The sequence below is a fragment of the Sinohyriopsis cumingii genome, chromosome 1 (genome assembly GCF_028554795.1).
Source record: "Sinohyriopsis cumingii isolate HCF-2022 chromosome 1, ASM2855479v2, whole genome shotgun sequence".
Classification (NCBI taxonomy): domain Eukaryota; kingdom Metazoa; phylum Mollusca; class Bivalvia; order Unionida; family Unionidae; genus Sinohyriopsis; species Sinohyriopsis cumingii.
The window spans coordinates 173,875,307-173,900,068 of NC_142961.1; the positions used below are offsets into that span (position 1 = coordinate 173,875,307).

The 24,762-nt window shown below is 34.5% G+C and overlaps 1 protein-coding gene across 5 annotated transcripts in view; it reads left to right on the forward strand.

Annotated features, from left to right (window-relative positions):
- Positions 1–24,762, forward strand: part of LOC149808403 (protein numb-like) — an 84,528-nt gene that overhangs the window by 39,883 nt on the left and 19,883 nt on the right. For 2 of the 5 annotated variants that reach the window (XM_089976724.1, XM_089976716.1), the window contains exons 4-7: positions 1,705–1,782; positions 4,578–4,724; positions 5,665–5,691; positions 16,053–16,242. In XM_089976724.1, coding sequence (XP_089832850.1) covers positions 1,705–1,782; positions 4,578–4,724; positions 5,665–5,691; positions 16,053–16,242 — 442 coding nt within the window. The remainder of the gene's footprint in view (positions 1–1,704; positions 1,783–4,577; positions 4,725–5,664; positions 5,692–16,052; positions 16,243–24,762) is intronic. The other 3 variants (XM_089976735.1, XM_089976745.1, XM_089976753.1) reach the window with 3 other exon arrangements.

Here is a 24,762-nt window from a genome sequence, read left to right on the forward strand (position 1 = left end):
ACTTTATATAACATATGATCATTAAGAAAAGTCCACAGATAATATAAATTAAATATACATGACAAAAGCATCTTCTGAAATCCTCCAAACATTGTTGTGCATTCATCTATGAAACATATATTTTATCCCTATGCAGGGCCTCACTTTTAGACATGGATCTGTCTTGTGGGAACTTTGCACAAAATGGATGCCATAACAAAAAGAAAGTTTCATGATTGGTGACATGATGGGTTTAAGATTATTTTTGTTATTAATAGTTCATGATGACAATAAATATTTCTTGTTAGTTCAAATATTTTCTGAGATAATTACTTACCATTTTATGACCAACTGACCAGTTTACTTGACCAACAAGTTTACATATTGCAGGTATACATTAAAATTTTAGCTGAAAATTAGACACCAGGCCTCCTTTGATTGTGTCCAAAAATGTTTAGGAAAACATTTATGGTAAAACATTGGCAAATAATATTTGGTGGCTGAAAAGATATTGAAGATCCTGTATCTCAGATCGTCACTTACAAACTGTTTACATTTCAGCCCAATTGGCTTGCTAAACAAATTTGCTGTTTCAGCCTGACACAACACCATTATGTTATCATCCCCTATTGAAATAGGCATTTTTTGATCATTGTCTGGCATCAACTGAAATGTATTCTTCCCCTAGAAGCTTCATCTGTTAGGTGATGATACCCTAATTAAGTGTAATTACCAGGTAATCAGCTTTCAGATAGACCATGTGTGCAAATGAAGTACACATGTTGACCTTAAGCATGATTTTGCAGTGTTTTTATTGACTAAGTTACCTGTAAATTTGACAGTAATTATTTGCCTCTGACTCTGTAAATCAGCTCTAGGCAGGTTCAATAAATTTAATTTTATGTTTTGTATATCACAATTAACTTAACTTTCTTGACTTGATTTGTATCTTCAAGGTAGTTTCTCTTGATGAAGCAGTGTTTGTCTTCAGCTGTGAAGGAAGGAGTTATTTGGATTTTCGAACCTATGTCATTGGAAACTTTACTCAAAATGTAACTACACAAGGCCTGGAAAAGATACTTATAAAATTGTTGAGTTGCATAGCATAATTTTAGTGAATTTCCTAGATTTGGTTTGGTTTGGTGCTTTATGGCTTTATGAAATGTGGCTAAATTAATCTCCATAAAATGTCCAAAAAGCCAATAATTTGTCATGAATATACATAAGTATATATTATCAGCAGCATAATACATTAATCTCCCACACATCAGGGAAGTACCTTTTTTAGGAATTGATTAGTGGCTGTTTTTGTAAGAGACATTTGATTGGCTCATTCATACAGCATGGGAAGTCAACATTACAAGACAATTTTACTCGTCCTTGCATTGATTGGTTAATCAGGTTTATGCAACTTGTCTTATCACAGGCAGCCATGAATCACAAGAGAATGTAGTGGATTTTTTCCACATGGCTTGTGACAATGGATTTAAACTGTAGTGCTATTTTTTGGTGTTATTTTCTTCAATTATCATAGCAACTGAGTGTAAAGTGTGTTTTCAGTTTTGTGTTTAGAATGGGTGAGCAGAATTTGACCCAAAATGATAGGGTTTTTGTTTAATAGTTTTTTTTGTGTGTGTTTATGTCAATGTAAGTAGTCAACTTCAGGGTCTGAAAAGTTTACAGTACTCGACACTTTGATCTATACAGAGTAATTCTTTCTTTCAGAATTGCAGAGGAAAGTACCAGCGGGCCATTCTGTATGTTTCTGGAGATGCACTTAGAGTTGTGGATGAAATAAGCAAGGTAAACAATGCAGCTAAGAATGTGATTTTACTATTTCAAGTGGAGCATTCTCAATCTTTTTCATGAAAAAACTCTAATGCATTGCAGAGGTAACCAATTCAAATTCATTCATAAAAATTAATCTGTTATGTTAAAGGATGAAAAAGTGTATTTGAAAACTCAAGTATTGATTTCTTTTGACTGGCATGTCAGAAAGCAAGTCCATGTGTAAAAACCCTCCTTTATACAGAACCCTCCATCAGGACAAGGTAGTTATTGCAAAAATTTGAATTGGTTATACTTTTGTAATACACTCTTACATATTAAAGGGTAGGGGTGAAACGATTCATCAGTATATCAATGCATCAATAGTTTTGCAGAAACGATACACATATCAATACAAGTGACAGAAAATCGATACAAAACAATACTTACCACACTCATGTTTTTTGTCTTCAGCAGTCATGAATAATTATTTTTAATTGTTATTATGTATAATTATAATCCATTTGAAACAGCATTTGCAGTCACAGACACTCGTGTTTATTAGTAAAAATTAATAAGATTATTTGAGAATACCCACTCACCATCTTCAAGTTAACACAAAGTGACATGGTTCATATTCTGCCCCCCCCCACCATTTCATGCTACTTATCTTAACCCAGAAATATGTTCAGCATATACTATACATTCCAAACGTGTTCCACATGTATAACAAAGTACTTTACTCATTATTTAAAAACCACATTCACATGAAGTTTCTACTTCAAATTGTTTTTGGACTCCTTTGGTCAATTTGAAAGCTGTGCTACTGGTGTGTTGCACATTGAAATATGTTTCATTGAATTCTCATTTGTGGTTATTGCTTGTTGTGTTTCAGGTTAAAAAATCACCACCAATCAGAAATCAATTATTCTCTGCATGACAAACATGAAGTATTGGCAGAGCAACAGAGACTTCACGTGAAAGTCATTTGATATGACAAATACTTAAGCGAAGATGCTGTTAGGGTGTGCCATTGCATGAATTGTGTAAAGTTTGTACAAATTCGTGCGCTTGGAGAACAATGAAACACAAGAACTCCTGCAAATTCATTGAAAGTCCCACATATGAAAATATGCTCTGTGAAGATAAAGATTTTATTTAACCATTCTTGTCTCGACATCTGTTTTTCGGGTAGCAACTGTTTCACATCTGGGTTCTTCAAGCATGACATGAATGGTTGTGAAACTTAATTTGATTAGAACATGCCCAAGAATAAAAATTATGGCTTAGTTTGAACCATTCATAAGGAACGTTTTACAAATGCGTGTTTAACACATTAACCCCTAGTGACGAGTTAACGTGGCAGGAGGTAGTAGCCTAATGCCGAGCTCTCTAGCGTCATGGTCATGCATGATGCACTAAAGTGGGTGGTATTATAGAAAGGTAGACAGATGTAGCTCTACAACAATACCAAATAATCTAGAATATCTAGTTGCACTACAAAATACAGATAGAAAAACCTCATTTTTTGGACCCGACTTTTTTTTTACCCAAAATTTGCCCATGGTTGGAATCTGATTTTGTGTCTGGATTTTAGACTTTTTGGTCTCAGATCTAAGGCAAACTGGTATGAACTGCAAACAGACAGATGAGCCTTTGCAAAAAGTAGGATAAGTATATACATGTATCCATATCAGGGTTAATATAAATTGAATAAAATAAGGGTTAAGAAAATGGAATTAAGAAGTAAAGATATTTATTTTAATACCTCTGTCTGCACAAGCATTCAATGTGGGTATGTGAGAAAGCTTGCCAGTAGCTTCCCTTGGGTCAGTGGTTCTTTCCAGGGTTTTCCCGGGTTCTTCCTCCACCATTAATACTGGCAGGGTTCTTCCTCCACCATTAATACTGGCTGCCATGTATAGTCTATCATGTGTTGAAAAATGGCGTTAAACCCCACAACAACAACAACAACTGCACAAGCATTGATGGAATAAATACCCGTATACAGCATTATGGATCAGATAAGAAATTTGGCATAGTAGTCAGTAAACTACTGATTTAACAAAGGAAGTTTATGTTAGTGAAAATCCTATTTTGGAGCAGATGAAAATTGTACAAAACAGTCACACAGATCAGTTTCCCAACATATTCAAGCTGACAAAGCTAGCTATATATTTGCCCCTTCAGAAAGAAGCATAGAACAATATTGATACAAAGAATTGGAGCAGAGTATGCTCAGAATTAATGATCAGATTAATGCTTTTGTAACTAGAGGTGACACCCGTCAAAGATGTTGATTACAGTAGAGCTCTAAGAAAGTGGAGCAATAAGAAAGAGAGACAGATATTGAAGATTAGATAAATATTGACCTATGACCATTTCTAACTCCCTTCCTTTTTTCTTTGATAAAGGGGGAGGTCTCCGTAAAGATAAAATTCTATCATCATCTCTCCTTAACTTGTACATGGGAAACAGATTTGAAATTTATCTTTTTTATGCAGAGATATTTAACCAGTGAGTGAAGGTGCTGATGGAAGAAATGAAATTAGCATATAATGAGCAATGGGGCAGATTTCAAACTGCTCAAGTTTATCACCTTGTATAAGTTGAAAGAAGATTGTAGAATAGAATTTGTTTGTAGTCTGTAGTTTTCCTTCTTCACTAACGAATACAAGTACATTGTGGTTGGGCATTTCTGCGCACATAAGGTTTCCATCTCCAATGTCAGATGTTTTGATTCATCTGGCTGACTCATTTAATACTGTTATACATTTCTTTAAGACTTGAAGTATTAAATTTTCTGTCATTAGCAATTACTTTTTTTTCAGAGTATGATTGTGGATCAGACAATAGAGAAGGTGTCTTTTTGTGCACCAGATAGGAATCATGAAAAAGGGTTTGCCTACATCTGCCGTGATGGGACCACAAGACGCTGGATGTGCCATGGTTTTTTAGCTGTCAAAGAGTCAGTAAGTGTCAGTATTGTTTTCTTGGTTTTTGATGTAGTTGTGGCACACACAAACGTGGCATTTCACTGCTCTTGTAGAATACAATCATAACTTGGCTTTATGAGTTGCAGTGGTTAAGTGCAATGTATTAAGGACCCATATTATGACAGATGGATATGTGTTTGATCCAGAGGTGAACATAGTTGTGGGAAGTTCGGCCCAGAATCTATTGACGGGATGAGGCGTGCTTTTATTACCAGCTTTTGACATCATATGGGGAATCTTTTAAAGCAAAGCTTCTTACCAAGTTATGGTTACACTTTTGTAACATTGAGGAAAATCATTTTGTTTTAAATTTTGATTGTAAAAATATTTGTTTAAATTTAATAAGCCTAGGAAGCTCAATATTGTATCTATAGCACAAAGTGAGTGAAATGGCCAAGTTATTTGGCACCAGTCCCTGAAAATTATTTTCACCCCATAATTTTGAGTTCTGCTTTTTAATAGTTGGCTGTCCAGTTTCTGTTGCTTTCTGCAAGCTTTACACTTTTTTGTTGAAGTGTCATGGATGTGATACAATAAAGGCTTTGGCAATAGAACTGTTGTATATAATGTCTATTCGTATATTTTTATGTTACTTGAATTTAATTTTTGTTCTAGTGGATCATTTAACCTTTGCATCATGCACATGTACACACACAGTAAACAAAAATTCTTTTCAGTGCATGTTGAATCTTCTGAAATAATGTTGGTCTGTGAATAGATCTATTTTTAATGAACACTTTACTAATAACTAACAGAATTTACTTTCTGCTGTATCATTTAATTGTGAATGTTTCAATTAAGCAGCTACAGATTCTGCATTGTAAGAATCGTGAGTATGTTGCTGAAGTTTGAAAGCTTCTCTCCTGTCACATGAGATTTAACATGTGGTCTAACATGTGTGTGCATTCTTTTATCTTCTCAGAGATTCTGGAAACGAGGAACAGTCAAGGTAACTGCTGTTCTAACTAACAAGAAGAATGCTGCATGATTCTAATAAACACCATCAGCTGCTAAAATTCATATTATAGGCTGCTGTATTTGTATCAAACACATATGGAGCTTAACTATATAACTCCTATATTCATTGTCACCATGGTTGCATCAGCATTATCAGATTCATGTAGAGTCATATACTTGTGCTGTTTGCAAAAAAATGTTTTTTTTCTTCACCTCAAAAACCTGCATTGCTCTCCATTTGCATTGCTCATCATTTTCAAAAGATGATTTTCTTGGTGAGAAGCACCTGTTTTAAGTGTGATCACACTGCTTATTTTTAAATACTTTGAAGCACCAAAGGGTCAAGGTCATCATTAGCTTGTGTTGTAGCATGCTTTAACTCCCATTTACAAAACCTTTGCTTACTATTCTGTAAACCGTAATATTTTGGCAGCAGAGAATTTTTGCAAATATGTAAAGATTAGCACCATTCTTTGTATTATTTTCTATCATCGATTTAGCTTTAACTGAATTAATACAAGTCAAATTTAGCCACGATATATACTCACTTATAAATCTAGTCTAACTGCAAACATTATTGACTCTGATCTTCTATCGTATAAAGTGCTGGGAGAACAGAGTTGGTGTTGTTTGTTCTACTGAGTACTCCTAACAACTTGTTTAGTCTTTGATTTGCTGGGTTTGTGCAATTTTCAGTTGAACCAGACTTATAAGTGAGTATGTAGGGTAAGCGTTATCAGAGATGCAGGAAAATGTGTGCTTTTACAAATTTGCTAATTTAAAAGTCAAACAATCATCCTTTCAGCAGTTTTCGTTTTATTAGTCTTGGGATTTATTCATTAGATATCTGTTTGGGTTTACCTTTACAGACATCCTCAATGCTTAGTGTGATTACAATATACATTGTTTATGTTTCATTTATCAACAAACTACATGCAATGAAATTAATATTGAACCATTAAAATTAAGTGTGAATTAGTTATCATTCCTTTCCTGATTAGTCCTTAGAGGCATTGTGTGTACAGATTTAGAAGAACATAAAAATGGAGCGAGATGGCCTTGACTGTTTTTGGTTTTTTATGCTCACATATTTGATTTCATGCTTTCTGATCTTTGTTTAGAATTTCATATTTCATAAAAAGAGTGACCAGTAATAAGCAAATTTGTGCTGTTAACTTTCTTAATCTGCTAAGATTTCCCAGGAGTATTTAAATGAATACATGGTGTTTAATGGCCTTGTAACGAGTCATCTGGGATGGCAGTTTAATGGCCTTATAAGAGTCATCTGGGTTGGCAGTTCATTGGCCTTGTAAGATTCATCTGGGTTGGCAGTTTAATGGCATTGTAAGAGACATCTGGGTTGGCAGTTCATTGGCTTTGTAAGAGTCATCTGGGTTGGCATTAACGGCCTTGTAAGAGTCATCTTGATTGGCAGTTCATTGGTCTTGTAAGAGTCATCTGGGTTGGCAATAATGGCCTTGTAAGAGTCATCTTGATCGGCAGTTCATTGGCCTTGTAAGAGTCATCTGGGTTGGTAGTTTAATGGTTTTGTAAGAGTCATCCGGGTTGGTAGTTTAATGGCTTTGTAAGAGCCATCTGACTTGATAGTTTAATGGCCTTGAAAGAGTCATCTGACTAGATAGTTTAATGACCATGCAAGATAGTTGACTTGGTAGTTTATGGCCTTGTAAGAGTCATCTGGCTTGATTGTTTAATGACCATGTAAAATAGTTGACTTGGTAGTTTACTGGCTTTGTAAGAGTCATCTGACTTGATAGTTTAATGACCATATAAGATAGTTGACTTGGTAGTTTTATGGCCTTTTGTAAGAGTCATTTGGCTAGATTCTTTAATGCCTTGTAAGAATCATCTGGGCTGATCATTTCATGGCCTTGTAAGAGTCATCTGGGTTGTTAGTTTAATGGCCTTGTAAGAGTCATCTGGGCTGATTGTTTAATGGCCATGTAAGAGTCATCTGGGCTGGCAGTTCATTGGCCTTGTAAGAGTCATCTGGTTTGGCATTAATAGCCTTGTAAGAGTCATCTGGGTTGGCAATTCATTGACCTTATAAGAGTCATCTGGGTTGGTAGTTTAATGGCTTTGTAAGAGTCATCTGTGTTGATAGTTTAATGGCCTTGTAAGAGTCATCTTACTTGATAGTTTAATGGCCTTGAAAGAGTCATCTGACTTGATAGTTTAATGACCATGCAAGATAGTTGACTTGGTAGTTTATGGCCTTGTAAGAGTCATCTGGCTTGATTGTTTAATGGCCTTGTAAGAGTCATCTGGGCTGATCATTTCATGGCCTTGTGAGTCATCTGGGTTGTTTAATAGCCTTGTAAGAGTCATCTGGGTTGGCAGTTCATTGGCCTTGTAAGAGTTATTTGGGTTTGCAGTTTAATGGCTTTGTAAGAGTCATCTGTGCTCATCTGGACTGATCATTTAATGGCATTGTAAGAGTCATCTGGGTTGTTAGTTTAATGGCCTTGTAAGAGTCATCTGGATTGGCAGTTTAATGGCCTTGTAAAAGTCATCTGACTTGATTGTTTAATGGCCTTGTAGGAGTCATCTGGGTTGGCAGTTCATTGGCCTTGTAAGATTCATCTGGGTTGGTAGCTTAATGGCTTTGTAAGAGTCATCTGGGTTGATAGTTTAATGGCTTTGTATGAGTCATCTGACTTGATAATTAAACGGCCTTGTAAGAGTCATCTGACTTGAGAGTTTAATGGCCTTGTAAGTGTCATCTGGTTTCATAGCATTGGGCAAGAGACAGTACAATTTGTCAGTTTACCATTGCTACACAATACTTTTCTGATTAGAGAACCTTTAATGAGCATTTGTGCTGCATAAAAGATGTGAAGCAGTTACCTGATGGGGCTTGATACAAATGTACAGATAGGAACTGACACAGATATACAGATTTGGGAAATGACTTGTAAAATATTTTTCCGGAAAATGTTGTAAAAGCCAGTGATGTCTTATGATGAATTGAGCTTTGGAATATGGATAAGGCACTAGTCTGCAGTTATATACAAGTATAATACTTATCCATTTTGGCAGTTTACTGGCTGTCTGTTGATACTCTTCATAAGAAAATATACCAGCAGAATAAAGTCATTGTTTGGTGTTATTACTTTGGTCTTAAACTATGTAACAGAAAGATAATGAAATGTACAAGTTTAGTAAAATCTGCAAATTTATTTCTCCAAGTTACAATTTGACAATTAAAAGGAACTTGGATTGTTGTGAATTAAGTCCCAAATAATCCTAAATGTTCTATCACAAGTCCAGTGGTGTAGAATGTTTCAGATAAAATCCATTAATCTCGAATGTCCTGATGTACCAAGGATCTTAAATGTCTTGGTGTACCAATAGTCTTGACGGATCAAATTGATAAATCAGAATGTGTTGAATGAATTCATAATAATCCCAGAATAGTGTTTTAATCAATGAGCTCTTTGTAATTCCGGTGAATATTTTAAATGAATGATTCCTCTCAAATTATATCTGAACACAAGAAAAAAATCTGATCATAGATTCCCAAAGATTGATATGAAACAGAAATAAGGACTATTTATAAAACCTACTAATTTTACTTGACCTACAACACAGTAGAATGCCCAGGATGTGGGTCATTTCAAAAAGAAAATTCCATAAAACTTGTAAACAAGCATAGGCCTTGAACTTAAATTTTAATAAACATGTTTCCTCTTTTTTCTATTTATAACTGTAATAAAAGTCAGGAAAGTAAAACAGGACAGTAGTGAGATTGGCTAAAACGCTATCTTCTGTTAGGATGCTATGGTCTTAAACTAAAGAAAAGAAAAGTGAAAATTAACAAGTTTTTTTTTTAATTCAACAAATAATCTTTTCCCTAGAATGCAAAGAAATTTTTTAAGAACTTACAGTATTGTGAATTAAATTTTTTATAGCTATAAAAGTTCAATGATTTCCAGTGGTGTTCAGGTGAATTCAAGTTTTGAATGTGTTGATATACAAATAGACTGGAATGTGTTGATGTGTTAACAGTTTTCTTGTACCACAGTGATGTAATTCAGAATGTCTCTAAATGAATTCACATTCATCCTAAAATAGTGATTTAGTCTGAAATTATTAATAAGCATTTTCTAGTTCTAAATGAATAATTTAAATTAATAGATCATCACAAATATTGACTAAAACACAACTAAAATTGATCCATTGAATGTACCAGAATGCATTGTAGACCTTTGTTGACACTGAATATACCAGAATGCAGTGTAGACCTTTGTTGACATTGAATGTACCAGAATGCAGTGTAGACCTTTGTTGACACTGAATATACCAGAATGCAGTGTAGACCTTTGTTGACATTGAATGTACAAGAATGCAGTGTAGACCTTTGTTGACATTGAATGTGCAGTGTAGACCTGTGCTAAAATTGAAAGTACTTGAAACCAGAAAAAAGGGTTTGGTTTTTGAGCCAGCAATTTAATTTAGGTTTTGGTGAAGTCTTGTGCTTCAGATGTCATCTATGCAGAATACTTTATACTAAAGAAATTATGTAAACTGTTCTTCTTGGCCACCATGAAATCAGTTTTCATTGGCATTAAAAATGTGTACATGTGTGTATGGACATCTAAGATGATGTTTGGACTTACCAGAATCACCTATTCCAGCTATACCAGTTTGGTCCGATTTACATGATAGATGTAAACTGTGACTTGAAAATCTAATGATTACTCTTGCAGACTTGTTTCAGAAACCAATGGATACACTATTGTCAGCATGTTAACACAGTCTGTAATACACATTTTCCATTGGTACTGCTTTTACAATGTTTTCTTTAAGATTAACTAATGCCCTTTGACCTTTTCGTCCATTTCATTGCTATTTTCTTGGACACGTGTTAAGAAATGTACACTGTTAAGGAATGTCTGTACACTGTTGATAGCATAATTCTTTGAAGTTATATGTAAGAAAATAACTGTATCAAATTTAATTCTGATGAATCGGTGGAGTGGAAGAATTGTCTATATATACATAAAGAAAGAAATAAAAAGCCATCAGTGCAGTAAGAAATGTAAAATGCATCAGTCTCCTGCAACTACTACATCAAGAAAATGTGTAGTGATCTACCTCATGTATAAGTTTCCCCATCAGAGAAAAGGTCATTGTGGACCTGTTGTACACATCACAGCACCAGAGTGATTCTTCTCATTTTGGAAATGTTTTTTTAATTTTAAAAAAAACGAGCAAAAAACATAATAAGTAGTGTAGTATGGCAAGTAATTGGGGTCATAAAAATGGGAATTCTTAGCAATCTGTATGCTTTGTTATGTAAACTCCAGAGAGGCAATCAGAAGATACTTTTCATTCACATGATTTCTCCAACTCGTGTAATTGTGCTCTTGATTATGTACAATCAAGTGCTAATCAACTTTGATAAGTCTAAACTCGTCACATAATTACACTACCCGCTAGAACAACATGGCTATAACAAGAAAACATTTTGTATTCTTGACACTTGAATGTGTATATAATTAAGCTCATCCTCCAGAGAATCAATCATGACAGTTGATTGAGTAACATACAAGTTTGAGACAATAGGAATGAAGATTCCTGAGGCCTGGAGACGGCAAATCAGAAAGTTTGTTTTAATCACATGAGCTTTCTAGATTGTGCTTTTTGGCTCGAGATTGCATTAGTGACTCTCTGAATACATGATCTGCAGAGAAATCATTTAGTAATAACTTCTGTGAATGGCTTGCTGGAACATGTATTTTTAATTTGAGAGTGTGCATTCATGTTGTCTTGACTACATGATCATGTAATTCAGATGACTTTTCCATTTGGTTTCCTGGAGATCATGTTATGGCCCTGTTGACTTTCCAGGTAGATTGATAATGTTAAATGGAAGTTTCTGTTTAGCATAATGGAGAAATCACTTGTGTGTGATTTTTCGTATTACAGAGATTGATGGCTTGCGATTGTTCCACATCTTGAATATTTATTGCCTCACTAGATCACATGGGTGCAGCTTAGCTTATCCGATTGTAGTTATTTATTGGTGTTGTTGTAAATATATGACTTGCCTGAATATTTTGAACTTTGATGGAAAACCTGATAAGACTTTATATATATATATATATATATATATATATATATATATATATATATATATATATATATATATTTATATATGAATCAGTGAAAAACTTATTAGATCACCAGATATTGATCACTACTCATTTCTAACTTTATGCTTTACTCTATTTTCAAAACACCTATCCAATGCATCATGATCTTTTGTAAACCTTTGTTGATTGCTTCAGGGACTAGTCAGTATGTTCCTATGGGTGACATTCTCATTCCAATCATAGTCTTGAAACAAGCCTTTATATATATATCAATACTAACCATCACACTCTAATCCAGAATGTATTCCTGTACTCCCATTACTTGTTTATATTGCACAGCACAAGTGTCATGTTGCATGTGGTTTCATCTTTTACTAGGGTCCTACATTGAGATGCAGGACTCCTGTAGTAATCACATTCTCTGTCAGTCAATCTGTCTGTCACACTGATTGTAACCAGCACAAGTAAGTAGATGCCATTTGGTTTGTGAATATCCTGTTAAATTTAGATGGGTCATTTAAAAGTTTTGTCTTTTCAGATACAAATTTTAGCATATGTTGCCTTTTTCCATTAGGATGAAATTTCCACTAGAGCTGTTCCTTGTACATAATGCACATAGCTCAGATTAGCTTTTTATGTGTTTTGTCTCATCAACTCCATTCGGATTAACTTATTCCTCTTGACATTGTATGTCATATCTTCCCATGGGATAAGGCCTGTAACTGTCCTAGTTTCAGAACCATTCAACAGCTGCTGATGCAGTTTGATATGACATGGATAGATTTACATATGCCTCATATGGGTTAAGTCTCATTTTTAAGTTTTAGGCCGAGTCATTGCTTTTCCTCCAGACTGGTTCTGCTGGGTATGTAGATCATCAACATTTTTGTGTTGCATTTCAACCAGATTTCAGACTGAAGACACCTTGAGTGAGATTCATTTAGAGTTCCATGACATTTACAGGAGTTATGGTCCCTGATTAACTGTCCTGCTAACTTTCCACAGCATAACTATACTGTTTTGATTGAACTCAGCCCAAATTGGCATGAGATTTTAATTTGATGAGACCTTGAAATAATATTAAGTATTCCCATGTTGCCATTTAGAAGAGTTGTGGCCTCATATTGTTTATCTTCCTAACTTTGCTTTTCCACAGCATAACTTTCCTGAAGATATATTGCATTTCAGTCAGTGTTATTGTGCACCTTCATATTGATTAGACCTAGAATGAATTTGATTTTCAGCATTCTGCATTATCATTTAGAAGAATTATGGCCCATGAAAGTCCATCTGTTTTAAACTTGGCTTATTCCAATGGAAATTGTTCCATTTAGTGCCCTGCTAAGCAAGGAAGGAGTTGAGCCATTTGCGATTCAGCCATTGTGGCAGGCTCTGTTATCTAATGCTATTTGCTCAGCATGCACTACATGTCCCACTAATAGTAACCCTCTACCATTTTTTAAACAGTAGGCCTGTACCATTTTTAAAATAAATTAGCCCTGTACCATTTTTTAAAATAATAACCCTCTACTGTTTTAAAAAAGTAGCTCTCTACTGTTTTAAAAAAAGTATAACTAATCCAGTTTGAAATCAATGAAAGGAAAGTACAGTAAAACCTAGTCTTGTTGCTTCCACATGTAATTGTTAAGTAGTCCCCTGATTTCAACAGACAGTGTGTAAGCTTTAACTTGATTCATGTTACGTTGACTGTACAAGTTATAAAATGTACATAAACTTTCATTGGCTTTAATGTTGGAAGTAGATGATTTATATCTCAGCTGACTGAGCTCTTGGTATGGGATGCTTTTCATCATGTATCACATGGCCATCAACATTCATACTTTTAATTCTACAGGCTTATCATCCATCATCTGTCGGTCATTGGTCACCTGTCCATCCATTAGTACAAAGTTTGTTACCACTAATCCTCCTAAATTATCTGTTGGATTGCCAGGGATCTTTTCACATATACATTCAAAAGTCTTGTTGATCCAAAATGAAATTGGTGCTCCTTGGACATCAGTATGACTGCTACCAGCAGTTATTTAAAAGGTCTTGTTATCGCTACTTCTCCTGAATGGATTTTATATCAGTATGGAATTTTCACGAAAAGAATTCATATGGTGTCTGGTTAGTTCTCAATGAAAATAGTGCTGCTTATTCATCCATAGACCTCTCAATACTACTCCTGACCAGAAAGTCGTATTGGCATGGGTTTTTCCCTACAAAACTTCCTATGATGTCTGATTCATCTTAAACGAAAATGATGTCATTCAGACACCTGATATGGCTGCTACATTGGCCTTCTTATTAACCTTGTTATAGTTACTTCTGAATAAATCGACATTGGAATCTCATTGAAAGACCTTTCATGATGTCTGGCTTATCCTATCTGATAGGCAATACAGCCAAAATCTTCTTATCACTAGTTGATCTGAATGGAAAATCATATCAAGGTGAGGTTTTCACTGGAAGGTTTCTTACGATATCTAATCACTGGTAATGGTACCAATATATTGACCAATATGGTCATCATGATGACCATCTTGAAAATCTTCCTATCTCTTTTTCTCTTGAATAGAAAGTCGTATAGATAAGGGTTTTTCACCAGAAGATTTCTTATAAATGTTTAGTTGGTCCTAAATTAAAATGGTGCCAATTTGACTGTAAATCTGGCTGCCATTTTGAAACCATGTTATTGCTATTTCTCCTAGATTGATGGCCATATCAACATTGGGTTTTCACCAAATGACTTCTTATGATGTATGATTATTCCAAAATGAAAATGCTGCTGATCTGACATCCAATATGGTTGCCATGGCAGTTATGTTAAAAAATCTTGTTGCCATTCTTAAATGGAAAATCTTTGAACATGGGGTTTTCAACAGAAAACATCTTATATTGTCTAGTTGGTACTAATTGACAATTATGCCATTCTGACATCAAGTATGGCCATCATTGTGGTCCTTTTAAAATTTTGTTATTTGACTCCTGAATGGATGGCTATACCTACCTATGTGCTCATGTCGACTTGAAGTTTTCACCAAAAGACATGGAAAAATCTATTGTCAATTTACCATTACCTTTCCTTTTTTAACTGAAAGCTTTTTTCTCTCTCTTTGATACATTACATTGATCAATTTAATTCTAGTGGCAGGATCTGAAAAATGTTTGTCCTATAATCTTGTATCCCGCTTCTTTACTATACAGATATCATGTTTGGTTTTAGTATTAGCCTCTTTTCTACATATTAAAAAATCCATTGATTAGCAAAATCAACATAATGACAGATTCTGGATCTATCTTAGAATTGAAAGGCTAGAAGCCAAATCTCTCTACCATCAAAAAGAGAAATGGGCATTTCTTGTATAAAATAGTATACAAAATATAAAGTATAAAATAAAATGGACATTTCATGGATTTTTGGCTTTCCCTTGCAGTCCATAGAGCATCGGATCGTTACTCTTTGAGATATAGATTTTAGAGAAGAAAGGCACAGGAAGCTGAACTGAATTAACCCAAGAAAAACTATCTTGTCCTGTATATATTGGTAAATGTTCTAATAGGTGCTTGAAGCTCACCCATATAAATGCACAGTTTTCATCTTCAGCTTTGCATGCATTTTTTTTGTATTTGTTACTTGGGTCCTATTTAACATATTTGACTGTGATAATTTTGTCATAATGTACATTGTATTTGGTGTCAGCAGTCTTAATGCTTGAGATGAGCTAAGAATGTCATGTTAGTAGATCCACTCACACTAAAAAGCAAAATTGGAAGACCACAGTTACTTGTAAATAATGTGTGAAGGTTCTTTTTATAACTGTACTTCTTTAAGGTCATGTATGATATGACCATTGTCCATTAATTCATTCTTTTCAACAATATTAAGCCTTCATGATGACCTTCAAACCGTATGTATTTGTCTTTTGGAACAAAGAAAGGCTATAATTGTGTTCAGATCCACGGTCCCTGCCATGTTTATCTTGGAAAGAATGGTTTCATGCATCGACTTACTGTAACTTTTAAGTCATCAGACTTAACTTAGCTTGATCCTTCATTTTGGTTTTAAAATAAAATGCATTTTTTTCTTGATGAAATGACAAGCTTTCAACCATACATTCTTAGCATTTTTCTTTCTTGAGACCCTTCTTCATCATTGAGGTTTAAGTTCCATGTTTGGTGTAGCTTTCATACAACATTATGTACAGTGAATATCCTTGTCTCATTCCAGGGTGAGAGATTAAGTCATGCCGTGGGTTGTGCTTTTGCTATTTGTCTTGAGAGGAAACAGAAGAGAGAGAAAGAGACTGGGGTGACTGTCACTTTCAGTCAGGATCGCACAAGCTTTACACGCACAGGCTCATTTCGTCAGACCACACTGACAGAAAGAATAACAGACCCCCAGAGTGCATTACTAGCAGGTAGGTTCACCATCATGAGACTGAAAAGAGTACGATATCTTTTAATTTTTTTAAAATTATTGTGATAATGGCTTTAATGCACATGTTCAATCCAACTACATGTATTTGGTTTATGTAACATCTTTATAGGAACAGTTGAGGTTGGAGTAAAGATGCAATTCTTTAGACCATCTGTGCAACATGCTGTATTTTGCACACCCTAGATTTACAGTAACCAAACTTTGTGGATAGCTTGCACTTGGGGTAAAAAAAAAACCTGTTTGGTTTTGGGGTTAACATGTTAAAGGTAAAGGTCAATGTGACAAAGAAAATAAAGCCTATGCACAAACTTTGTAGATGACCTGCACATGGGTCATTTCTGCATAATAACTATACTTCCATTACCTTGACCAAAATTTGTGGAGGGCTTGAATTAAACAATGCAAGAGGCCCATTTGGTTTTTGAGTTGATGTTTATGGACATAGCGATCCCCCCCCACAAAAAAAAAAACCAATGTGATTTTACTGAGTAACTTTGTTCTAGTGCAGATTCCTTGCTCAGACTTTGTGAGTAGCTTACCTTTAGGGTCATATCAAAAGCCTGTAGATTCTGTTTTGGAAAGGCCAGAGGTCTCTGTCAGTGTATATTTCATAAGAAAATAATTTGTCTGGGCACATTAAAATTTTAGTGTGTAAAGTACCTGCATAGAAGACTGTTAAACTTATGGTGGGCATATAATGTATAGAATATGTCCTTCTAATGACATAATCTTTTTTAAAATAATCCTTATTATGCTTATGGATGGACCAAAACAGATGGCATGCTGCTTAACTCCTCATTTCAGCCGTATTTCAAAACTAAATCTAGAAAAGGCAAACAAGCCAAATTAAAAAAGGCAGACAAACAAGCCCAATTAAAAAAGACAGACAAACAAGCCCAATTAATATAAAGACAATTTTAAAGTAGAGTGAACTTTTCATTTCTTTTCTCGTTACAGTTTAGTCCAGCGGGATCATGTGCAACAAAACCATACTGTATACTGGTAGCTCTAGCATAATGATTGCAATGAATCTAATAAATAAGAATTTAAAATTGGAATTAGATCTCAGTGCAGAACAATATTCATACACTGATATAAAACAGATTACGCTGAGAAACAGTAAACAGATCAATGCTTATACAACTAGAGGCAGCATCTTTTAAAGATTTTGATTTCAGTAGGGGTCTTACAGAGTGGATAAGGAATAAAGAGAAATGGATATTGAAGTGTTATGTAAATATTTAACTGTGGCCATTTCCTCCTCCCCCTCAATTTTGCTCTACTCCCCCCTTATTTTTGCAACAAGGGGGGCAATCCCTCCTAATTACAAAATCCTGAAGGCATCTCTGGTCTTTGGCATATGACACATTGAGAATTTCTAATATTTAAAAAAAAAATGTAGAAATTGTAGACTTGACCCACATTTATAAGTTGCATGCAAATTTGCTTATGCACTCAGTCACAAAACAGCACATACCCAAATCTGTTGGTTGTTAAACTCTGATAAATCTTGGACTTTGTTGTTTGCTTGAATAAGCGGTTCTTTGAAATGCTGTATCCAGTGTAAAACCTGTACGTAAATGGCTTCTCAAATTTTCTTTACTAAACTGAAAAAGAACTTGTGAGAAAAGAAGCTATTATTTTTAGATAAATGGTGAGTTTCTCATGTGTGTTAGTTAAGCTAACATTTTTCTTGATCTTATAACCTTAGTGTATTGGAGCTTAGTATCACCAGTCATGTTGTACCACGATATTTACAGCAATACTTGTCCTTGATATGATCCTTATCATAATAGTATTACATACATAAATAAACTGAAAATTATACAAGTGAGACCTTGTTTTCAAAACAGACTTTGCTTGGATCGTAGTGTCAATCCATTGTAGGAAGTGCCAAATTCTTGGAATGAATGAAAACATGTTTTCCTATTTTTCTGTCTTTCATTTGAACTAAAATGATTTATAAACATGCTTATTAGCATAGACACTTTGGCACATAAGAGGAAGTGAGAAATGTTTCTCTACTTTAGACGACCTCAACTGCTAAAGTATGTTCATCTCCCGATTGTTCGTTTAGGTACATATACTTCACAGTTCTCAGTGTTCATTTAGGTACATATACTTTACAGTTCTCAGTGTTCGTTTAGGTACATATACTTTACAGTTCTCGGTGTTCGTTTAGGTACATATACTTTACAGTTCTCAGTGTTCATTTAGGTACATATACTTTACAGTTCTCAGTGTTCATTTAGGTACATATACTTTACAGTTCTCAGTGTTCATTTAGGTACATATACTTTACAGTTCTTGGTGTTCATTTAGGTACATATACTTTACAGTTCTCAGTGTTCATTTAGGTACATATACTTTACAGTTCTCAGTGTTCATTTAGGTACATATACTTTACAGTTCTCAGTGTTCATTTAGGTACATATACTTTACAGTTCTCAGTGTTCATTTAGGTACATATACTTTACAGTTCTCGGTGTTCATTTAGGTACATATACTTTACAGTTCTCGGTGTTCATTTAGGTACATATACTTTACAGTTCTCGGTGTTCATTTAGGTACATATACTTTACAGTTCTCGGTGTTCGTTTAGGTACATATACTTTACAGTTCTCGGTGTTCATTTAGGTACATATACTTTACAGTTCTCGGTGTTCATTTAGGTACATATACTTTACAGTTCTCGGTGTTCATTTAGGTACATATACTTTACAGTTCTCGGTGCTCATTTAGGTGCATATACTTTACAGTTCTCAGTGTTCATTTAGGTACATATACTTTACAGTTCTCGGTGTTCATTTCGGTACATATACTTTACAGTTCTCAGTGTTCATTTAGGTACATATACTTTAGTTCTCGGTGTTTATTTTGGTACATATACTTTACAGTTCTCGGTGTTCATTTTGGTACACATACTTTACAGTTCTCGGTGTTCATTTAGGTACACATACTTTACAGTTCTCGGTGTTCATTTAGGTACATATACTTTACAGTTCTCAGTGTTCATTTAGGTACATATACTTTACAGTTCTCGGTGGTTGATGCGCTCCACTCAGACAAAAAGAAAATCAGAAACATCATTTCAGCTCTGCTGATGTCATTTTCCCACCAAAAAGCAGAGCTGATGTCAGTTTCCCACCAAAAAGTACACGTTTATTGATCAATCAGATATTTCAGTGCTTCATGTATATGAATTTCATTGGATTAGTGGCAAACATCCAATCAAAATCAAGTTGTTCAATTTGGACACTGTTCCCACATGGTTAAGAGAAGGGGAGCACACACCTGGAATGTACTTATAAACAAGCAATTTTTCACTGCCAGTTTGTACAAGTAGAAATAGATGCTTTCACTCAAGTACACCTGTACTGGTTTCTATCTGGTACGTATTCCTACTTTACATGTTAAACTTGCAAAGTATCCTTTTGAAGTCAGTTGCTTCCACTATTTTCAGCCAATGTACACTGCATTGCTGTTACATGCTATTGGTTATTGGCATTACATACTAAGGGAGAGAACTCATGAAATCCAATAGATGTCACTGCGATGAAGCACTGAAATATGTTATCGATTTGCCAGGGTTTGGATAGGGTTAACATATCAGAACCTTGGTTAGTGAAGATGGGGGTTTTATGTCGGGGAGGAGAGTGAGGTAAAAGGTCAGTGTATTAGGGAACAATTGTGTAAATTTAAGTAGAGTGTTTAAAGAATTTGGATCATGTGCCTGTTGCATGTCATCACATATAGTGAAGGTCCTTACCATAAAAAGTGTTGGTTGAATCCAAACCAAACAACCATGTCTATGGATTGTCATTAGACTTAAATCAAATTCACCATTGTACATTGAACACCGTTGGGAATGAAGGATCCAGTGAACAGAGGTCAGGGTTACAGGGTGAATTGTTGTTGTACTCTGTTACGATAAATATTTTTGAGTTGTATAAAGGGGCGTCTGTCTCCATATATGGATTGTTATCAACTTTAGCACATCTTAATGGTCACAGATATATGAGGTATTTATAAAGCCAGGTGTCCATGTCACATGAGTTGTTTTGTTGTGTGTTGCTAAGTCTGTGGCAAGACTGTCCAAGGCAAGACAATAGATTTACATCATTTTATGCTTATAATGTCATAGTTAAGAGACTGCAGGTATGTGGAATATAAAATAACTTACCTAATCTGACCTCTCTGTAACTGGTTTCTTCTGTTGACTAGTCGCTTTGTAACTTTACTTCCTCAGCAGACTCACTTTCCTGTAAGACAGAAAAAAGTGTTTCTGGTTGTCTTACCATCCCTTTTTTTCCGTTGCCAACCCTAGTACCCCCCAGTTTTAAAAAACACCAAAAAAGTCATATTATGTATATTTAATGTTTTTTTTAAAAAAAAAACCCAGCTGCCATAATTTTAAAACCAGTGCAGTAGGAAACACATGTTTGTGTTTGTTTTTGTTTTAACCTGGCTTCCTTTACAGAATGGACCATCTGTGACCTGGCTTACTCTATAGACTGTACCTTGTTTTCTTTGCAGACTGGCCTGTCTTTAACCTGGTTTCTTTCACAGGCTGTTTTTTCTGCAGATTGGCCAAATATATTTTGTCCCAGAAAGACCATTTCTAGGCTAATCAAACTTCTTTTACTGGCCACTTAAATACAGTGGCAAAGTGTTTGGTTCAAACAGTGTCCAATTTTGGGAATTTTCACTGTGTAATTTTTTGGGATAAGAGTGGAATATGGTTTTCAGAAGTATTTAGGTGTCTGCAAAAGGTTTTTATTGAAACCTTGCTAATCAGCTTACAGATTGGATATGATTATTTTTTTTTATCCTACTGTCATTTCCCCATTGATTTATATTTGTCATCAAATAATTATATTCAAAATAACACCATAATGATCCCTTGTTGTAGCATAGCTTTCCATGACTTGTGCATTAAAGCTGAATTCGATAAAAATTAATATTAACCAAACCTGTGCTCAAGACAGAGACCAATATAACAGGTGCGTTCTGTAATTAGATGTTATTAATGTACTTGTGTCACGCAAGCTGTGTCATTGCACAGCATTACTGAGAAATGAGTCACTGTTAATCATCATGAGGTAGAACAATTATTGCATGACACTTGTTGCTGTAAGCTCTGAGACTTGGGTGGTATTGATTAGCAGAAACATATGTTTGATAGATAAGGACAATGACTTGAATAAAGGAATCACCAGTTCATTCTGTATTACATACTAATTGATGGGCAAGGAGTGGCCTAGCCATATTGCATACTAATTGGTGGGCAAAGAGTGGCCTAGCCATATTGCATACTTATTGGTGGGCAAAGAGTGACCATGCCATATTACATACTAATTGGTAGGCAAAGAGTGGCCATGCTGAATTATATACTAATTGGTGATCAGATAGTGGTCAAGATGTATTACATACTAATTGGTGGGCAAAGAGTGATCAAGCTGTATTACATACCAATTGGTTGGCAAAGAGTGACCATGCTGTATTACCTACTAATTGGTCAGCAGATAGTGGTCAAACTGTATTACATACTAATTGGTAGGCAAAGACTGTCCATGTTGTATTACCTACTAATTGGTGGGCAAAGATTGTCCATACTGTATTACCTAGTAATTGGTGGGCAAAGATTATCCTTGTTGTATTCCCTACTAACTGTTGGGCAAAGAGTGGCTATTTCACACTAATTGGTATGCAGTGGGTGGCCATGCTGTATTACATACTAATTCTTTGGTGAGGAGTGGCCAAGCTGTATTGCATACTAATTGGTGGGCAAAGAGTGGTTAAGCCTTATTAAGTACTAATTGGTGGGCAAAGAGTGGCCATGCTGTATAACATACTAATTTGTTGGGCAAAGGGTGTCCATGATGAATTATATACTAACTGGTGAGCAAAGAGCGGACAAGCTGTATTACATACTAACTGATGGGCAAAGAGTGGATAAGCTGTATTACATACTAATTGGTATGCAAAGAGTGGACAACCCTTATTAGATACTAATTGGTGGGCAAAGCGTGGCCATGCATTATAACATACTAATTGTTGGGTAAAGAGTGGCCATGATGTATTACATACAGATTGGTGGGCAAAAAGTGGAAAAACTGTATTACATACTAAGTAACAGTCAAAGATTGGTCATGCTGTATTACATAAAATTGTTCCGCAAAGAGTGGCCATGATGTATTACATACTAATTGGTGGGCAAAGAGTGGCCATACTAAATTACATAAAATTGTTGGGCAAAGAGTGGCCATGCTGTATTAACTAATAGTTGGTGGGCAAAGAGTGGCCATGCTGTATTACATACTAATTCTTGGGCAAAGATTGGACAAGCTGTATAACATACTAATTGGTGGTCAAAGAGTGTTCATGCAGTATTATGCACTAATTGGTGGGCAAATAGTGGCCATTCTGTATTACATACTAATTGGTGTGCAAAAGTGGCTATGCAGTATTACATATGAATTGGTGGGCAAATAGTGGCCATTCTGTATTACATACTAATTGGTGTGCAGAAGTGGCTGTGCAGTATTACATACTAATTGGTGGGCAAAGAGTGGTCGTGCTGTAAAACGAGAGTAGAACCAGATCTAATGGTGCTCATTAAATTGACATCTTAGGGCCTTCAGTGTTGTAATGGATAAATTGGCCAGATGTTGAGGAAGACAAGAACTAGAAAAGGAATATAAATGATACATATGAATTTATCCTTTATGATCAGCTTAGTATTTGACCAATTAGGACTCTAGAGAAGTTGGATTTCATTAAGTCTTCAAATTCATATTAGATTATTTTGTTTAAAAAAATTGGCATTTTAAGAAAAATAGCATTAGTGCGTTGCTGCTTTCTAACTTCTTTTTCAGAATTACGTATCTTCAGCTTCTATGTCATAATTATGTACCTTCTGCTTCTATTTCATAATTATGTATTGTCTGCTTCTATTTCATAAATATGTATCTTCAACTTCTATTTCATAATTATGTATCTTTAACTTTCATTTCATTATTTTGTATCTTCAACTTCTATTTCATAATTATGTATCTTCAACGTCTGTTTCATAATTATTTATCTTCAACTTCTATTTCATAATTATGTACCTTCAACTTCTATTTCATAATTTTGTACCTTTAACTTCTGTTTTATAATTATGTATCTTATACTTCTATTTCATAATTATGTATCGTCTACTTCTATTTTATAATTATGTATCTTCAACTTCTATTTCATAATTTTGTATCTTTAACTTCTGTTTTATAATTATGTATCTTCTGCTTCTATTTCATAATTTTGTATCTTTAACTTCTATTATATAATTATGTATCTTCAACTTCTATTTCATAATTTTGTATCTTTAACTTCTGTTTTATAATTATGTATCTTCTACTTCTATTCCATAATTTTGTATCTTTAACTTCTGTTTCATAATTATGTATCTTCTACTTCTATTTTATAAATTTGTATCTTCAGCTTCTATTTCATAATTATGTATCTTCAACTTCTATTATATAATTATGTTTCTTCAACTTCTATTTCATAATTTTGTATCTTCAACTTCTGTTTCATAATTATGTATCTTTTACTTCTATTTCATAATTATGTATCATCTACTATTTTATAATTATGTATCTTCTACTTCTATTTCATCATTTTGTATCTTATAGGAAGGGGTTAAAGAAGGCTCTTTCATTATATTCAGTTTTTTCCTTTAGTTAAAATCATAATCTTATGGTCGTAGGAAGACATGGAAAGTAACTACATTAAGGCTGTCTTTGTAATGGCATGTGACTTTGTTCAGGTCATTGTTCACTTTATTATCTGTACCAGTCCTAATATGAAATCAGCAGTATTTTTTTTTAGCAACACATATCTTTCTAGTAGTTCCAGAGGTCATTTTCCAATTAGTACATAGTCCAATTGTCAGTATGATTTGTTGTAATAAATCTCCAGATTTCTGTATCTTGAGAACTATGTGTCACACAAGACTTTAAGTGCTTTGTTACATAACCAATTAATTTTAACATTCTTGATCTGGCATGATACATATGTGTAACTCATAATTGTGATGGACTGAAACTAGATCTGGCATGATACGTACGTGTAACTCATAATTGTGATGAACTGGAACTAGTTAGGGTTTTCACAGGTTTCTGCACAGTAATGCACCAAAATTAACTTTAATATACATTCCATTTTGTTTTGGATTCCATTCACATTGTGTTGCTAAAAATATTTAGCATAAAAGATGGGCATGTAAACAATACAAAAACAGCATTTGTTCTTTTGTTTTAAGTTAGTAGGGAAAAACAAGTTTCATTTGGCATGCAAATATGTCTTATTCCATTTATCAGTTTCCAACACTGCATCAAACTCATTCGTATTACCAGTTTCCCATGTTGTATCAAACTCATTTGTATTACCAGTTTTTTGTGTTGTATCAGACTCATTCCTATTACCAGTTTCCTGTGCTCTAGCAAACTCTCTCCTA